The 15,229-nt window shown below is 49.2% G+C and overlaps 1 protein-coding gene across 1 annotated transcript in view; it reads right to left on the bottom strand.

Moving 5' to 3' along the window:
- ATP1A1 (ATPase Na+/K+ transporting subunit alpha 1) overlaps nucleotides 1-14,558 on the bottom strand; it is a 29,464-nt gene extending 14,906 nt beyond the window's left edge. Inside the window, 5 exon segments of the mRNA XM_055312326.1 lie at nucleotides 137-250; nucleotides 1,041-1,244; nucleotides 3,061-3,120; nucleotides 3,861-3,965; nucleotides 14,273-14,558. Of these exon segments, the coding sequence (XP_055168301.1) occupies nucleotides 137-250; nucleotides 1,041-1,244; nucleotides 3,061-3,120; nucleotides 3,861-3,965; nucleotides 14,273-14,284 (495 nt within the window). The 5' untranslated portion in view covers nucleotides 14,285-14,558.
- Nucleotides 14,559-15,229: the final 671 nt, after the last annotated feature.

The raw sequence follows: 15,229 nt of genomic DNA, 5'->3' as shown, positions 1-15,229 counted from the left end.
CTATTTATACAAGTTACAAAAGCTTGTTGGGAGTTATGTTAGAGGTGGCCCTCTTGTTCCCATTGATTCGGAAACCTCAGCTTCACACTAACTCTCATTTGGGGCTGTCAATGGAGAAGGGCAAAGCGAAAGGTACCTGAGGAACCATGTTTTTGAAGGATTCCATGATCTTTGAACTTTTAGCTTCTTGATAGTAGGAGAAACAGCCAGTAATGATGACAACAGCTGATAGTACCACACCAAGATATAGCTGGAAGAGAACAAACAGGTTAGAGCCACGGGCTCTCAGTAAGGAGTTGAAAACATTCAGTTAATTTTTGACAGGTCAAGGCTTCAGAAATAAATATAGGACTCATGTCTTTGTATGTATCTTTCTAGAGACTGTGTATAGGAGGGTCAGGGAGGGGTCACAGAGACCCTTGGTCATAACACTTTGATAGACTTTTGGAAATGTTCTAGATGAATCCCACTTTATTAAAACAAAGACATTTTTAAAACAATCTGTAACTTCTGAAGAATGGCTACCAAACATTTCTGGATGTGCATTAGGGGCCAACATTAAAAGCTGTGCTCTGCCATCTGGGTGGTGGCTGGCCCTGGGCCAGGACCTGAGTGGAGCTGCCCATTCACAGCAGGGACAGAAAGGCTGGACATCCAGCATGGAAGAGCATCTAGAAAGTGGGAGACGGAGAGAGAAACTGGAAACGAAGAAGGAAGAATGGATGGGCCTTGAAGGCAATGGTTACTGACAGTGCCTTCCCCTGTGTTTGTTTACCTTTAAAGATTTTTTGAGAGAAAGCAGCAAAATTCATTGAGCACGGAGCTCAACGGGGGCTCGAACTTATGACCCTGAGATGGTAACCTGAGCCAAAATCAGGAGTTGGGATGCTCAACCCACTGAGCCACCCACACATCCCTTTCCCTATTGTTTAAAACCATCAGCTAACCAGTGGTAACCAGTGGCAAATAAGTGGGTAGCAAAGACCAGGAGGACACCTTACACATACTTGGTAATCTAAGTTAGGAACTACAGAACTCACATTATCATTTTGAAGTTCCTCTTCCGTGGCAGCTAGGATGCCATAAGCTAAGAAACAAAGAATCGCTCCAATCCACAGTAACATCGAGAAACCTCCAAACAGCTGCCGACAGAACTTGACCCATTCAGGAGTGGTGGGAGGTGGGGTGAGGGCATTGGGGCCATCTCGAGCCAGGATCTCAGCAGCTCGAGCAGTTGTTAGGCCCTGAAAAGCAGAGGAATGTAAGTAAGACACATTGCCCCAGAACACACAAGCAAATACACCTTGATAGCTGGAGGGCCACAGTAATGGGTTCAGGAGGAAAAAAAATTCCCCGTGCTAGACAGCCTATGAAACCTGGCAAGTTCTGATGAAGAAGCCCCCTTCCTGGTCCAGGCACACAGCTGCCCAAACTTCCCAAGGAGCCCACGACATCCAGACTGAAATATATATTAAATGGACCAATGGACAGATCAGAAACCAGTCTGATCTAAGCTGAGGTAAGGGACTCATGCCAAACTGCATTTTTGCCAGAACTGAGCAATGTTAACTCATCGAGTCAGCTTTGCAAATTAAGAGCTTTGAGGTTTTTTTGTATATTGGATCTGTCAGGGAGGGGAAGAAACCCTCTCTATACATCAAAAAAGGAAAAAAAAAAATCTCTGTAGGAATCAAAACCTGTGAATGGTTTAACAGCCAAGTTTTCAGTATAGAACTCTATCCTATGGGTGGTAAGTGAAAGGACTATGTGGCTGGGAGGGTTCACACACAGGTGCATATTCCAGCTCACCACAGGAACCTGCCAACTTAAAAATATTCACTGAAAAACTCCACAGTACCAACGCCTTGCACTTCTCTAAATGGGCCTTAAGACCAAGACACATGGACAGTACACAGTAGATACAAGGCTCCCATTACAAGGGGGAAAATGTAATTACTTTCATATTATCAAAATACCCAAGTCGGAGTAGAAAAAACAACGACAAAACTAATTTTTGTCCAAAGTAACCATTAATATGTAGTTTGTATTCATGTTATTTTAAATATCTGAATTACACAGGGATTATGGGGAACAGTGAGAAGAAAACCAGGCAGTTAAGGGAGAAATGAGGACTCAGGCCCCTCCTCAAGCTCCTGATGTAACCCTCCCCTAAAGTAGAACAACTGACATCCAACATCTGAGTGCTCTCTACCTGCTAGGCACTGAGTCCAGTGCTTCCCACGAGTTACCTTCATTCTCACGACAACCCCTTTAAGGTATTACTAAAAATGAGAGGATGCTGTGCTCAGGCAACAGTGATGGTCAGCTCAATGTGGGACTCATGCCTCCCCTTGGAGCCCAGGGCACCCATGCCAGCACGCTTCTTACTTACAATGTCTTGATCATTTACTGAAATAATGGCTATACACTGGCTACCACTCAAGTTTTTCCCCAGACTTTTTACTTTATGCACAGAAATAACCAGCTGCGCCCTCCCCCGTTTCCTTTTATATTGTTTGTGTGGCCAATTTATACCCAACTCCCCCCAGATTACAAGGATATACAACGCATACTTGATTGAGAGATTTCAGTTGTGTAAAAAAATAAGTTTCAAATAAATGCTACTAGAATAATCAAGGCTCTGAGATACTGCAAAGGAGCTGGCGGGTCAAAGTGCAAAAGTTGATGTGCTGAAGATTCAGCTCATTGAAATATTCAACTCAATTTCATGAACATAGAGGAATAAAGACAAAGATGTGTAATCAAAAGCTCAGGGAAGGAGCATGGCTATGGAACCATTCAATTTCAAATCCTGGTGCTTCCCCTTATTGGATCTCACCTATTCTAAAATGGGGAAAATACCGTCTACTGTTGAAGTTTCAGGGGCAAACAATGTACTAAAGCAGCACACAAAAGCCCAAGCTCTCCATGTGGCACACATTAGTTACTCAGATGGTGCCTGTCATCATTCTCCTCCCAGGGGCTCCAGGGTTAGGCGTGTGACACAGGGAGCTGCCTACGGGAAACAGGACTCTGTACAAGTGTGAAATGACAACATACTCGACTCAGGTCTGTTCCATATTTGCGATGAAGTTCATCAAGGCTCAGTTTATGGTCATCCTAAGGGGAGAGAGAAATAAGAATTAAACACTGGACCATGAAAAAAGATTAGGAGAAAGCACTGATGTCATTCATCACTAGTACTACCAAGGCTCAGAAAACAGGCTTTCCTTCAGTGCGGAATGCGGTAGACTTCTTCCTCCCAGTTGCCTAATGGCTCAGCAACCACACAGCCTGGTGCTGAGAGTCCATTCCTGGAGGGCAGTGAAAGCTGTGGGATGAAGCCCCTTGCTGCCTGCCTCATGACTTCAAAAAAGCCCAGCAGTCTCGGAGGTGGAGTAGAACCTTATCTGCCTTCTCTCTCGGAGGTGCAGTAGAACCTTATCTGCCTTCTCTGATGACCAGGCAGGTTCTAGACAAGCTCTGTCTGTGGAAACCTCCACAGCTGGAGAGGCTCAGGGTTCTCCCTATGTTTGGTAGAATCCAGAAACAGAAAAGCAAAGGCTCTAATATCAACCACAGTTGCTTCTGTGGACCTTTGGTTATGCCAGGGATTGGGGATGGGGAGGGAGGGCAGTGCGAATAACTTTCCCAATGCTCTAACAGCCTGGAAAGTGAATTTTTTTTTCTTCTACCATTCGGTAAGATCTAGATAATAACCACAACAGCTGCTTTTACTTTTAAAATAAATTAAGTCTCTGACTGAAGGATTAGAGGGTGGGGGGAAATTAAACAGCCAACAGATAGGATAGAATTAATTTCTAAGGAGAACAAAAAGCAACCTGCCTCCTAATACTTACCATAGAAACTTCTTTCTTCAGTTCATCCATATCCCTTTCTTTCTTGGCCTTTTTTTTGTCGCCATGCTCTGAAACGGCCGCAGGTTCATATTTATCACGTCCGACCTAAAGGAAAAGGTGGGAGAAGTGAGGTTGTATATTATGAACAAACAGAAGATTTTGGAGCAGGGGATTTTAGCAGTTTTTAGCACATCCAACATTTTGAATATTCAATGGGACAATAATCGCAGAAATACACATGCATACACCAGAAGCTAAACGGAAGTGACCCTACTGTCCCAACTATCAGAAGCTCAAGACATGCCACCTGCACCCAAGGGCAATAAGACCCGTAGAGAACTCATGGCAACCACAGAATGGTCCTGCCAGTCACTTCCATTTGGGGTGAACAGGGAGAGGGCTGTGCTGTCAAATCTCTATATCACAACCTTCCATCTTCTCCACTGAGAGAATGAAATCATCTTTACATTATTAACTGAGAATACAGTGCTCAGTCCTTTGTACTCTGAACCAGACAAGTCTGAGTTAGACTCCTGCACTCTACCACTTACCAGCTATGTATCCTTGGGTAAGTCACTAAGTATTAAGCTTTCATTTTTTTTCTGCCCCAGCACAGAGAGAATAATTGTGCCTACTTCCAGGTAGTATTTTCTGGGAGAACCAAATGCTAAATTAAACAAAACATGTAAAATGCCAAGTTACTTTTATTATTATGTTTAAATTCTTAGCTTTGCAAAGAAGCCAACTGGGGATCAAGGTTAAGTATTTTTAAGGCTTACATAAGAACAGTGACCTGTTCATCTTTTATTTAAAAATAAAAAATCAGCCTAAGAATCCTTAAAATCATTTAAAAGACCTCTCCCCGCCCCCGCAAAAGTCCTCTCTCCAGTCTATAGCCTGAAAATAAACTCCTGAATCAAAGTCACTGGAAATGTTTTGACATAAGCAGAGTGTAGGAAAAGCATGTGCATTAGCACACAATTCACAGGATCCACCTACGCCTCTTGAAAACTGAAACAATTTTTGGAGAAAATGTTGATTCTATAGTTTAAATTTAGATTGCTCTGTATACCCACCCCCCCCCCCCCGCTCCGTTTAAAATGCTTCAGCTTATCTACACACAGCCTGAACTTGGTGCTCCAGACCTTGGTCTGGCGGAGAGGAGGCCTTCACTCCAGACACCGCCAGCCCTCAAACTGCCTCCGCAACCACCCACTCCCTGAGAAGGGCAGGGGAAGGAGACAGATGGTAGCATTTTTCTTCAAAATGGATATATAGTGCTATTACTATATTATTTTGTCGCTCTTCTTTACTCACTTCTAACTTTCAGAAGCACACTGCCAGCCGTTAAAGCAGTTAAGTGAGAACCTGTGTCCAGAACAAAATTTTACTAGGCTAAAAATCTAATTAAAAAATAAAATAAAATCAAAGGAGATAGGTGGATTTCAGTCATTGCTAAGATGGTTGCAAATAAAGATAATATTCACTGAAATTTAAAACACTGTCTCTTAAGACTCTAAAGAGAAATCCTGCCCCAAAGGAGCTGGTGTTGCCCACAAGCAGAGACATTTATATTATTCATGTTGTTCAACTCCTGGTGGTTACTTCTGCAGTGTTCCTTAACTTCTCCCAACAGAGTGGAGTTCTTTTGTTTCTATCTTATCTGTTAAGAATGAAGCAGGTCTAAAGATAGTCGACATTCTTGAAATTCTCTCCACTGTGGAGCAACCACATTTATAAGTGCCTCTTTGCGTAGAGCCCCTTGGTGCCAGAGTTAAAATGGAAAATAATCACACACGAAAGCAAACACACAAAACAAAAAGAAAGGACGGGGCTTCCACAAGAACCACAGTCTAAACTGGAATTTCTTTTAATGGGAAAGCACGTCACTTCAAAAATCATTTTAAAGGTATTGACTAGGGAATCTCTAAAAGACTATGTGGATGGTTTGTATTGATTTTTAAAATACAGTCCACAATTTCACTTTAAGCAAAAATATCATTAAAATAAGTTTAATTTAAATGCATGAAAATCAGGGGCGCCTAGGTGGCTCAGTGGATTGAGTGTATCTGTCTTTGGCTCAGGTCATGATGGGGGAGGGGGGTGCATGTGCTCAGGGGCTGTCTGCTTCTCCTTTCCCCTGCCTTTGCACTCTCCCGCTCTCTCTCACCCTCCCTCTCAAATAAGTAAAACCTTTAAAGGAAAAATATATATATATGAAAATCAGATTTAAAAAAATCTCTCTGCCTCACCAGCTATATGCTTTATCCTCAGACTTTCAGTATTTTCCACTCCAAAAAAGAGGGAGAATGATAAGAGAGCTGAGCTAGGTCCTGGACAGGTTCCAAATTGTAGCCCCTTTTACAGAGAAGTATCTTGCGCCTCCAGCCTCACAGTTATCAATGGTTAAGCTGGCTGGGAGTTCGATCTCCTAATAGCCTGCGCCCTTTCCTCAATTCATGCTACATAAAGCGTAGTTTCAAGTGAGAACATTTGTGAAAGAGACATGGCAAGGATTAACATGTGGAATTTCTTCTCCTTCAAGATTTTAATTTTTTCAACAGGCAATGTTTGTCCAGAAGACCAGATGGCTTTTACAGTTCAGTTCTTCCCTACAAGTAAAACAATGATTTAATATTCGCTTATTGTGACAGGAACTAAATATTCCCTAAGTCCCTATAGGTCTTGACTATCACAGATTCAAAGCAGAAAGAAGTATGTGTATGTGTTTGGGGTGGAAAGAGTGCAGGGTGGGATAGGGGAACAATGCTAAACACAGGGAGAAACAAAGGTGATGGCAAGAGAGAAACATGGTTTCTCTAATCACCTACAGGAACCTTCCTGCTCCTCTGGGCACAGAGCACACACATTGCTACTCCAATCACTTCTCCCACACCCACCATGTTTCCCATGATCCATGATGGCGCCCCTCAGGCACCCCGAGGTCTCTGAGGGAAGCTACAATGGAAGCTCAAGGCCCTTCACAAATGGGCCACTGGTGAAAATGATGAAGTAAGTTCAGTTCTGATTTGTACGTTGTCTTTTTTTTTTTCCCCATTCTAATTTAGGAAGTGGGAGGTCACAATGAGGGCAGGGGCTTGCCCAATGTGACACAGCTGAAAATGGGTCATTACTTCATCCTGTGCTTCCCAGGGATTCCATCCTCTTGAAGATGCCCTGGGAATTTTGCTACTGTTGGATCTGGGCAGAGGGAAAAGGTACCCTGGAAATGGGAAGAGAAAACTCTTGACAGAAGAAACCAAGGTTAACACAAGTTAACAAGGTTCACTCATCTTAAAACATGGACTGCTCCCCAGACATGCTCCTCCCTCTCCATCAGTAGTTAACCAGGTCAAGGGGGTGCAGTGGGGGACACAGAGGGCAGGTAAAATTATTCCTGGGGCACCTGGGTGGCTCAGAGGTTGAGCCTCTGCCTTTGGCTCAGGTAGTGATGCTGGGGTCCTGGGATCAGGTCCGGTACTGGGCTCCCCACAGGGAGACTGCTTCTCCCTCTGCCTGTGTCTCTCTGCCTCTCTGGGTCTCTCATAAGTAAATAAATAAATACAATCTTTAAAAAAAAAAAAATCCCCAAATTTACAAAGGCACACAGAAAGCTGCCATGGCATCGGGGAGATAAGCTTCCATCCCAGAGTGAGATCACTTGAAGTCTGCAGACAGTGAAGCGGCCACAGAGGCCTCCATACTTCAGGGCTCCACCTGGCATTAGTGCATTAGGGACTTTGGGACGTGCTGGTCATCGTGTCCATTCCTACCCAGCAAGAGATGGCCCTGGGAGCAGCGGGAGCTCAGAGTTTTTTCAGACTTTTGCAATGGCTGAAGAAACCTAGGGGGTAAGCCCCCAGTCATCCTGGCTGGCTGCGGGACCCTGCACAGTCAGCCTCAGCTGCCTGTCCCTCAGATGGCAGTCAACCCTTGGCCTGAGGACTGAAGAGTCCAGAAGGCATTCTGATCATCTGATTCATCAAGGGCTGCCGTCAAGTCTGAAAACAAAACACCTAAAACCCACACACAAACAAAAGCTTTGGACTAGCAAGAGGGGCCAGAGGGAGCACTACACCTTCCTTCAAGGGGGGGGGGGAGAGAAGGAGGGAGGATGAGCTTTTTCCCATCTTCCTAGGATCCTGTCTTAGTAAATTATTGTCACACACAACCGTGTATGTAAAGGTACTCTGCACAGCACTGCACCTGGGTTATTATTAAGCCTGGGTTTGAATTAACATAGAAATTAGTGCTATTCCTCACTTACTAAGAAAACCCCTTTCAACCTTAAAAAACAACAACCCATTTGGGGTATTTTTATTTCATCTCATCAATGAAAACTGAAAGAAAATATCAGAAATGATCAAGCCCGGTTCATACATCATCAGTTGCACCTAAATGACTAAGTGGTTTAGTTTACATGCAAGGAATTTTCTAGCCAGGGGATCTGAGGGCCCTGAGACGGCCGAGGTTGAGGGAGGACACGCGGCCTTAATACTGCAGCTGCTATCCGGCCTGGAGCAACATTTAGGGCAGTTAAGGAATGACCAGCTTTCTTCTGCAGAGGACGTGACCCACGGGACCACTGGGTCTTTGTACTCCTTGTCACTCACCTGAACATGCAGCAAGGCTGTAGAAAGAAGGTCATGTGGCAAAGCCAGAGCAACGGTCCCTTTGTGAGGCCAGCTAGGGACCTCCATACTTTGGCTGTAGCCCATCCAGCCAGTGGGGGGCAAAGCAAACAGTTCCAGCTCTATCCAGAGGGTTCCCTCAGCTCAAGCCGAAGTAGGTTTAACCGTCCTCCACAATCTGCTGGGAAGTAAATTCTAAAGGAGTGTGCCAGCACACACTACCTGCAATGGTGTACACTCATGATCAAAGACAATTCTAGAATGTCTAAACAACTGATATACTTCAGATTTACTACATCTTTTAAAATACGCTGTTTTTCCAGTTTTTTTAAAAACAACAAAAAAGAAAACCTCCAAGCTTGTTTTTTCACTGGGGTTAATTCTATGGGCTATTTAGAGTTAAAACTTTCTGCCTGTTCCCTCCATCTGCTGCCCACCTCACCCCTTTTCTCCTTTTGCCAGACCACTCTTTGTCTAGTGCTACTCAAAAGAGGTCACTTTGAGAGATGAAGGATTACTATCTGGCACCAGCGCTGCAAGGGGACTGAATCGATTCCCAATCCTCATCGCTCCTCAGTTGGTACCCTGAAGCATAGGGTACAAAGTAAACCAGCTGGTAGGCTGAAGGGGACAAAGAGAGCATAAGGCCCCTCAACACAGAGGTCCCCTGAATGGAAACAATAAAACAGATATGGCCCCGTGGAAGCATCACATGGAAGATAAAAGAAAAACACAGAAGGATATGGCCCCGAAGTGCATGAGGGCCCTGGCTATAATGACAGCCTGGAAAGAGAAATCCAACACCAAGACCCACTTACCCCCACACCTGACACTCTTCACTATCAGGCCCCCAAACAATAGAAGCCCCAAAGACACAGTGCCAAGCCACCAAGAATCGACTCTTTGGATCATGAACAGAAAATACTTAGCAGTTGTTACTAAGCAGAGTTTGAATAAAATCAAAGACAGAGATAATTAATGTTCAGATACAATTCATTGTAGAGTCACAAAGGAACCAAGGAATGAGGTGTACTGGCCCCAATTCCCACAGCTCAGGATGCAAATGAAACCAGGGAGAAAAACTGCAGGGTGGGTGGGTGGGTGGATGGGAGCTCTATTCTCACAGATAGAATTTGCTACCCAAACATCAGTCAAATAAACGCGAAGAACTTCTTGTGGATTCCTGACAACAGATTTCAGCACAACTAATGAGGTGAGTCATATGCAAAGAACAGTCTCTCTGAGATTCCAGCCAAAGAATACACTTCCTCTCATAAACTCAATTCATAGCAACGTGAGAAAGTTCAAACCTGACTTGGTCACATCTCCTTTTCCAAAAATATAGAAATGAAAAGAGTGTAAAAAAAAAAAAAATAGCCAGTGGACTTTCAAATTCTCTTTACTTCACATTATCACTTATTGGCCATGTCTTTTCAGAGTAACCCAGAACTGGACAGCTCTGGCAGGGATGGGGAAACGTTCTGCCCAGTGTTGTGCTGTTCAAACGCAGCCACTCTGATTACTGTGAGCCCATCTGATGTGACACTCGTGTTTCTTCTTCTGGCCTGCTAGCTGGCAGAGAGCCCTGGGCAGCTAGAAGGCACCGCAGCACAAATGTTCACACTCCCTCCCATCAGACGGCTGAAAAGCATCCCCCCTACTTAACCATGCCCCCTCCCTTTTTTTTTTTTTTTTTGCAAGACTTTTACAAAGACTTTAAAGAAAAATAAAAGATGAAAAGTGAAAGTAGATGAAACCTCAAAGATGCAATTAAGTTAGGAGGTCAGTGATGTCAAGGGATACATCCACTTGGCTTTCCTCTGGAGGGTAATTAATAGTATTTCCTATTATTTTCAATCCTCAACGGTTTTTCAGGTGAAAGAAAAATTCTTCTCCGGTTTTGAAGTGTTGAAGACTAACTGATGAACAGGAAACCTACAGGTTCTAAAGATCTGATTTTCCCTCAGTGCCAAATCCTTGGGAAGCCTGCCCAGAGCTGTGAGGTTTGCTTGCATCACACACACTTTGGACAGAACAGAGGTGACTTCCCTTGGTCCTCACGGTGAGCAGTCTACTGAAGGGCCAGCTGAGAACCTGCAGCTTCAGGTGCTTTAAGAGAGAAACTTTTTAAAACCTTTTTGTTCTTAAACGAACAAACTAATTTTACATACTTTTGCATACAAATCCCTTGCAATAGTTAAAGCTTTCTTCTCATTCTTAGGTTGGGATATATTTGAGAGAACACAGCCTGATTTGGGCAGGAAGTCACTCAACCTAATTTGTTGCTAAAATAATCAGGAACGAAAGACTTAGATGGAGTGGGCTTGGGTACCAGGTCTATTGCGCTTTATAATCTTGAGGTCACTTTTTTTTTTAAGGCAATTTAGCAGTCACACGTCCAGAGGTCTGCAGGTTTTGAGTCTCAGCCCTCACCTGGATGAACGTTTACCCAATTTGTTACCATCTCCCCTGATGAGGGGGAGGGCGGCAGGGGTTGGCCTATTCTCAGCCTTCTCAGATGGATGAGACACACCTCCCCCTTTCCTACCCTCCCACCCTAAAGGTGAGTCACTAGAGTGTTACAAACTTACTGGCAGGGAACACTACAAATTAACAAACAGAAAGTTACCAAAAGAGGATACACCCTCAGAACAGGGTACAGAAAGAACCCTGGGCCGGGAACTGTCACGCTCACACACTGAACACTTCCACAGGCAAGAAGGGTGTGATGCAATCCGGGCCCTCTGGTCCGGCCCCAGGGCTGGTCTACGGTTCCTCCTGTCAGTGCTCCACTTGCTCCTGGCCAGGCCTGGGCAACTTTCCACCCTTGAGGACTCTGCCTTACAGTGTTTTCAGTCTAAAGTACTAGAGTTTTATAGCAGCCAGAGGAGATTTAGTCACACTTTCAAGTTGAACTCCAATAGGGCAGTTGATAACATTCCCATACGAACAGGATTTCTGCTGACATGCGGATCCCTTGTAACCTTCACTTCAATCTTTTTCCCTCGGCTCCTCTTGAAATCACCCATAGGCTAGGATTTATTTTCTAGGTAACTAAGTTAATATTCAAACAATGGAGAATCACACGGAACGACCTGGTGATATCCTTTCCCTACCTCCCCGCCGACCCCCCCCATAGCTTTTGTAAACTTGAGAAAAGAGAAATTTTGTGTACCTTTGGTGAACCAAATAGTTGTGGGTGGCAGGCGGGTTGCAGATTTAAGCCAAGTCACTGGCAGCAACACCCAATGTGAAAAAAAAAGGCACAAAATCCTATTTCACCCAGGAATGATTCAGCAGGAGCTGTTCTTTCATTTTCTTAGCAAAAGCTTAGGAACTAGACTTTTTAGGGAGCAATAAAATCACCTGAAATAGCATCAAAACCTAGGCCCCCAAGGCAGTGGGAAGGGGGGGGGGTAAGAAATTAACAATGACCTTAAAAAATTAGCTGCCAGCACAGGCTTCCTGGTTAACCAATTATCAGCAGGGCTTTAGTCACCACTCCACCCACATTTTAATCCCCATGTGGAAAAATCCCAACATTTCAGCATAAAATTTCCTTCTGAACGTTTGGACCATCACAGTAAGTCACTGGGGACAAAGGGGATATAACTTTATCCTAGCAGAATCGCCACGCACACATCTATCTCCCCCCTTAATGTTCAATTTATCAGAGTCCCCAAAACACTAACTATGACCCAGCAGACAAGAGCATATCCTCCTGTGAACCAGCCATAACTCAATTTTGTGTTTGCCAGCCACTGGCGTTTTATTAAGGATCTGTAGGACAGGCTGGTTGAGCCTCCACAACCCAGGTGTGTGAGATCTTTCACCAGTCTCATGCGTGTGTTCGGTTATGAAAGACACATACAGACATGTGGAAGGAACTTACTCAAACATCTCTCGGTTCCACTAATTCAATATCACAAATACCCCAGTTTCATCTGAAGAAGAAGGCTGGAGTTCTACACATAAGGTGATGCTAAGGGAGTGAGTGTTCAGGCTGGGGAGACCACAGGCTGTTCAGGAATCAAGCCTGTCTGTTGTGTCACTAACCAACCATTTGACCTTGAGCAAGTCACTTCACCTTCCTAGGCCTCGGGGAAGTAGCTGTGATCACTACACCCCCAAAAGCAGGAATGTCCAGCTCTGGATTATCAACTTTTTCCTTTTTTGAGGGAGGGGAGATGAAGCTTAAAGGGCTTCTTTATGGGAGTGACCTCGGGTTTGATGGTGTGGTACAAGGACAGGCCACTAACCCACTTTTATATCGGGAGTACAGAGGCTGGCACTCAGCTCTTCTTCGCCTTCGGCTCTGTAACCCGGAGCAGCCCTCCACGATCTGGGCTTTTTAAAAGATACCAGGGTGCATTCCGCTTCTCGCCACTCTCCCTACCGGGCCCAAGCCTTTCCAATGACCTCCCTCAAAATCCAAAATTCAGAATCCCCAGAGATGCACCCTGCCTCCTCCCCTACCACTCAGGCCACACTGCGGAGCCCTGAAAACCTCCAAAGACCTCCTGGAAGCCCGCACTGTGCAAGCCCTGGACATAACGGGGCGGCTTCTCTCCTACCCGGGTCCTCCGGCCTGGTCACTTTCTCCCACGAATTGATACGGGGGTGTGTGTGCGGGGGGGGGGGTGTTTTATCGTGTATAAAGTTTTCTCAATTTGACTTGGGCTCCATCAGGGTCTGAGACCCGGTCCTGGGCTGCGGCTGCGGGTCACAGAAACACAGGGGCGAGCAGCGGCTCCGGTGTTCCCCGGCGTTCCCGGGGCCCGGGGCCTGCCCCTCCCCTGCCCGGGGGACCCCGCGGCGCGGCGCTCCCCCACCGCGCACTGCCCGCCGCCTGCAGCCCTCTTTCGGGTTTATTGCACCCTGAGGCCCTGGTGGGCCAGCCTGTCCTCCTTCCAGGCTCATCCCTCAAAAAGCAGAACAAAACAAAAAACCCCCACCCCTCTACACCGCCCTCCGCAGCAGGGAAATGCCCACTCCAGCCGCCCCAGGGCGCATCCAGCGCGTAGGAAAGCGGCCCATTAAAGCTCGCAAAAGTATACCTTCAAGGCCGTCTTAGGGCGGTGAAGACACACCCTTTCTGGCACCAGCCAGCACGACCGGCTCCGCAGTGAAGGGAAGCCAGCTTTTTTTTTTTTTTTTTCCTCCTTTAGGGGAGGGCGGCGGGCGCTGCGGGGACCTGGCTCGGCCCTAGCGCCTCCGCGAGCGGGAGCCGCAGCCCCCGGGGCCGCCCCCGCGTCGGAACCCCCGCGGGCGCCCGGACCCCGGCGGCGGCGGGGAGGCAGCCCGGGAGGGGCCCCGGCGGCGCGCCCCAGGGGAAGGGGAGGAGCGCGCCTTTCCTCTGGGCACGGAGGGCGGAAGGAAAAGGGAAGGCGAGAGATGGGGAGGTGAGGGCGGGCGGAGGGGGCGCAGGGGAGGGGAGCCGGCTCCGGGGATGCCGCGGCCGCCGGCAGCTCTCCCCCGGCGCCCCGGGCCCGCGCCTCCCGAGCGCCGCCGCCAGGAGCCCCCCGGCCCGCAGCGCGCCGGGGCCGCCCCGGGGTCCGGGCCCCTCCCCCGCGGCCGCGCTCCCTCCATTTCCAGAGTGCGTCGTCCGTGAAGCGCGGCCGCCCTGCCTGCCTGCCCGCGCCGCGCCGAGCCGAGCCGCTTCCTCCGCCGCCGCCTCCCTCCGCCTCCCGCCGGCTGCCGTCGCCCTCCCGACTTCCTCCCCCTCCCCCCCCCGCGCCCGCGCCCCCGCGCCCCCCGCGCCCGGGCTCCCCGCGCACTCACCCCTTTCCCCATGGTGGCGGAGGTCCGTGCCCGGCGCCCGGTGCTGTCGCCGGAGAACCAGGGAGGCAAGGACAGAGCAGCTCCCGGCCGGGCTGGGCTGGGCGGCCGGGGGAGCGCAGAGGACGGAGCTAGGGCTGCCGCGGGGCGGGGGGCAGGGAGAGCGGCCGGCGGCCCGGGCCCACGCCGCCGCTGGGGCTGGGGCTGGTGCTGGGGCTGGGGCCGGGGCCGGGGCCGGGGCCGGGGCTGGGGCTGGGGCTGCTACCGCTGCTGCTGCCACGTGTCCGCCTCCTCCCGCCGCTGCTCCGCGCCCCAGACCCAGCCGCAGCTCGAGCCCGCGCCTCCTCCTCACTTCCTAAAATATGCAACCTGCGTGCTCGCCCCGCCCACGCCGCGGCACGTCACCGTTACCGGAGCAACCTGACACCGGCCGCGGGCCTGGCTCCGCCCCCGCCCCGCCCCGCCCCCGGGCCCCGGCGGCCGGCCCCGGCCAGTCGGGGCCCGGGGGCGGAGGGCTGGAGGGCGGGAGGGCGCCGGCCGGGGCGCGCGTGCCCAAGCCCCGGGAGGCCGCGGCCGTGCGGCTGCCGCGCCCCTCCTCCCGCCGCCCTGCGTGACCGGCCCGCCCCGTGGCCGCGCGGGGGCTGCGGTGGGTGCGGGGACGCTCCGGAGCGGGACTCCCCGAATGCGCGCCGCCCGGGCACCGGAACCGGGCGCGGAGGGGCCTTGGCAGCGCGTCCGCGAGCTCCTCTGGGGAGCGCGCTGAGGGGCGCGCCGGGGTGGGGGTGGGGGTGGGGGTGGGGGTGCGGTGTGGCGGCGGCCCGCGCCCGCCGGAGGGACTCCGCCTCCCTGCGCGTCCCCGCCCGGCGCCCACCTGCAGGTGGCCTCCCCGTCGCCCGGCGCCTCCCGGATGCCTCCTCTGGGCTGGATCCGCGTGATCCACTTCCCGCTCGGGCCCCAGGA

Source organism: Nyctereutes procyonoides, unplaced genomic scaffold (assembly GCF_905146905.1).
Source record: "Nyctereutes procyonoides isolate TBG_1078 unplaced genomic scaffold, NYPRO_anot_genome, whole genome shotgun sequence".
In the NCBI taxonomy this organism is placed as follows: Eukaryota; Metazoa; Chordata; class Mammalia; order Carnivora; family Canidae; genus Nyctereutes; species Nyctereutes procyonoides.
The sequence above is the reverse complement of the archived record's forward strand: the minus strand, read 5'-3'. Positions and strand labels throughout refer to the sequence as shown.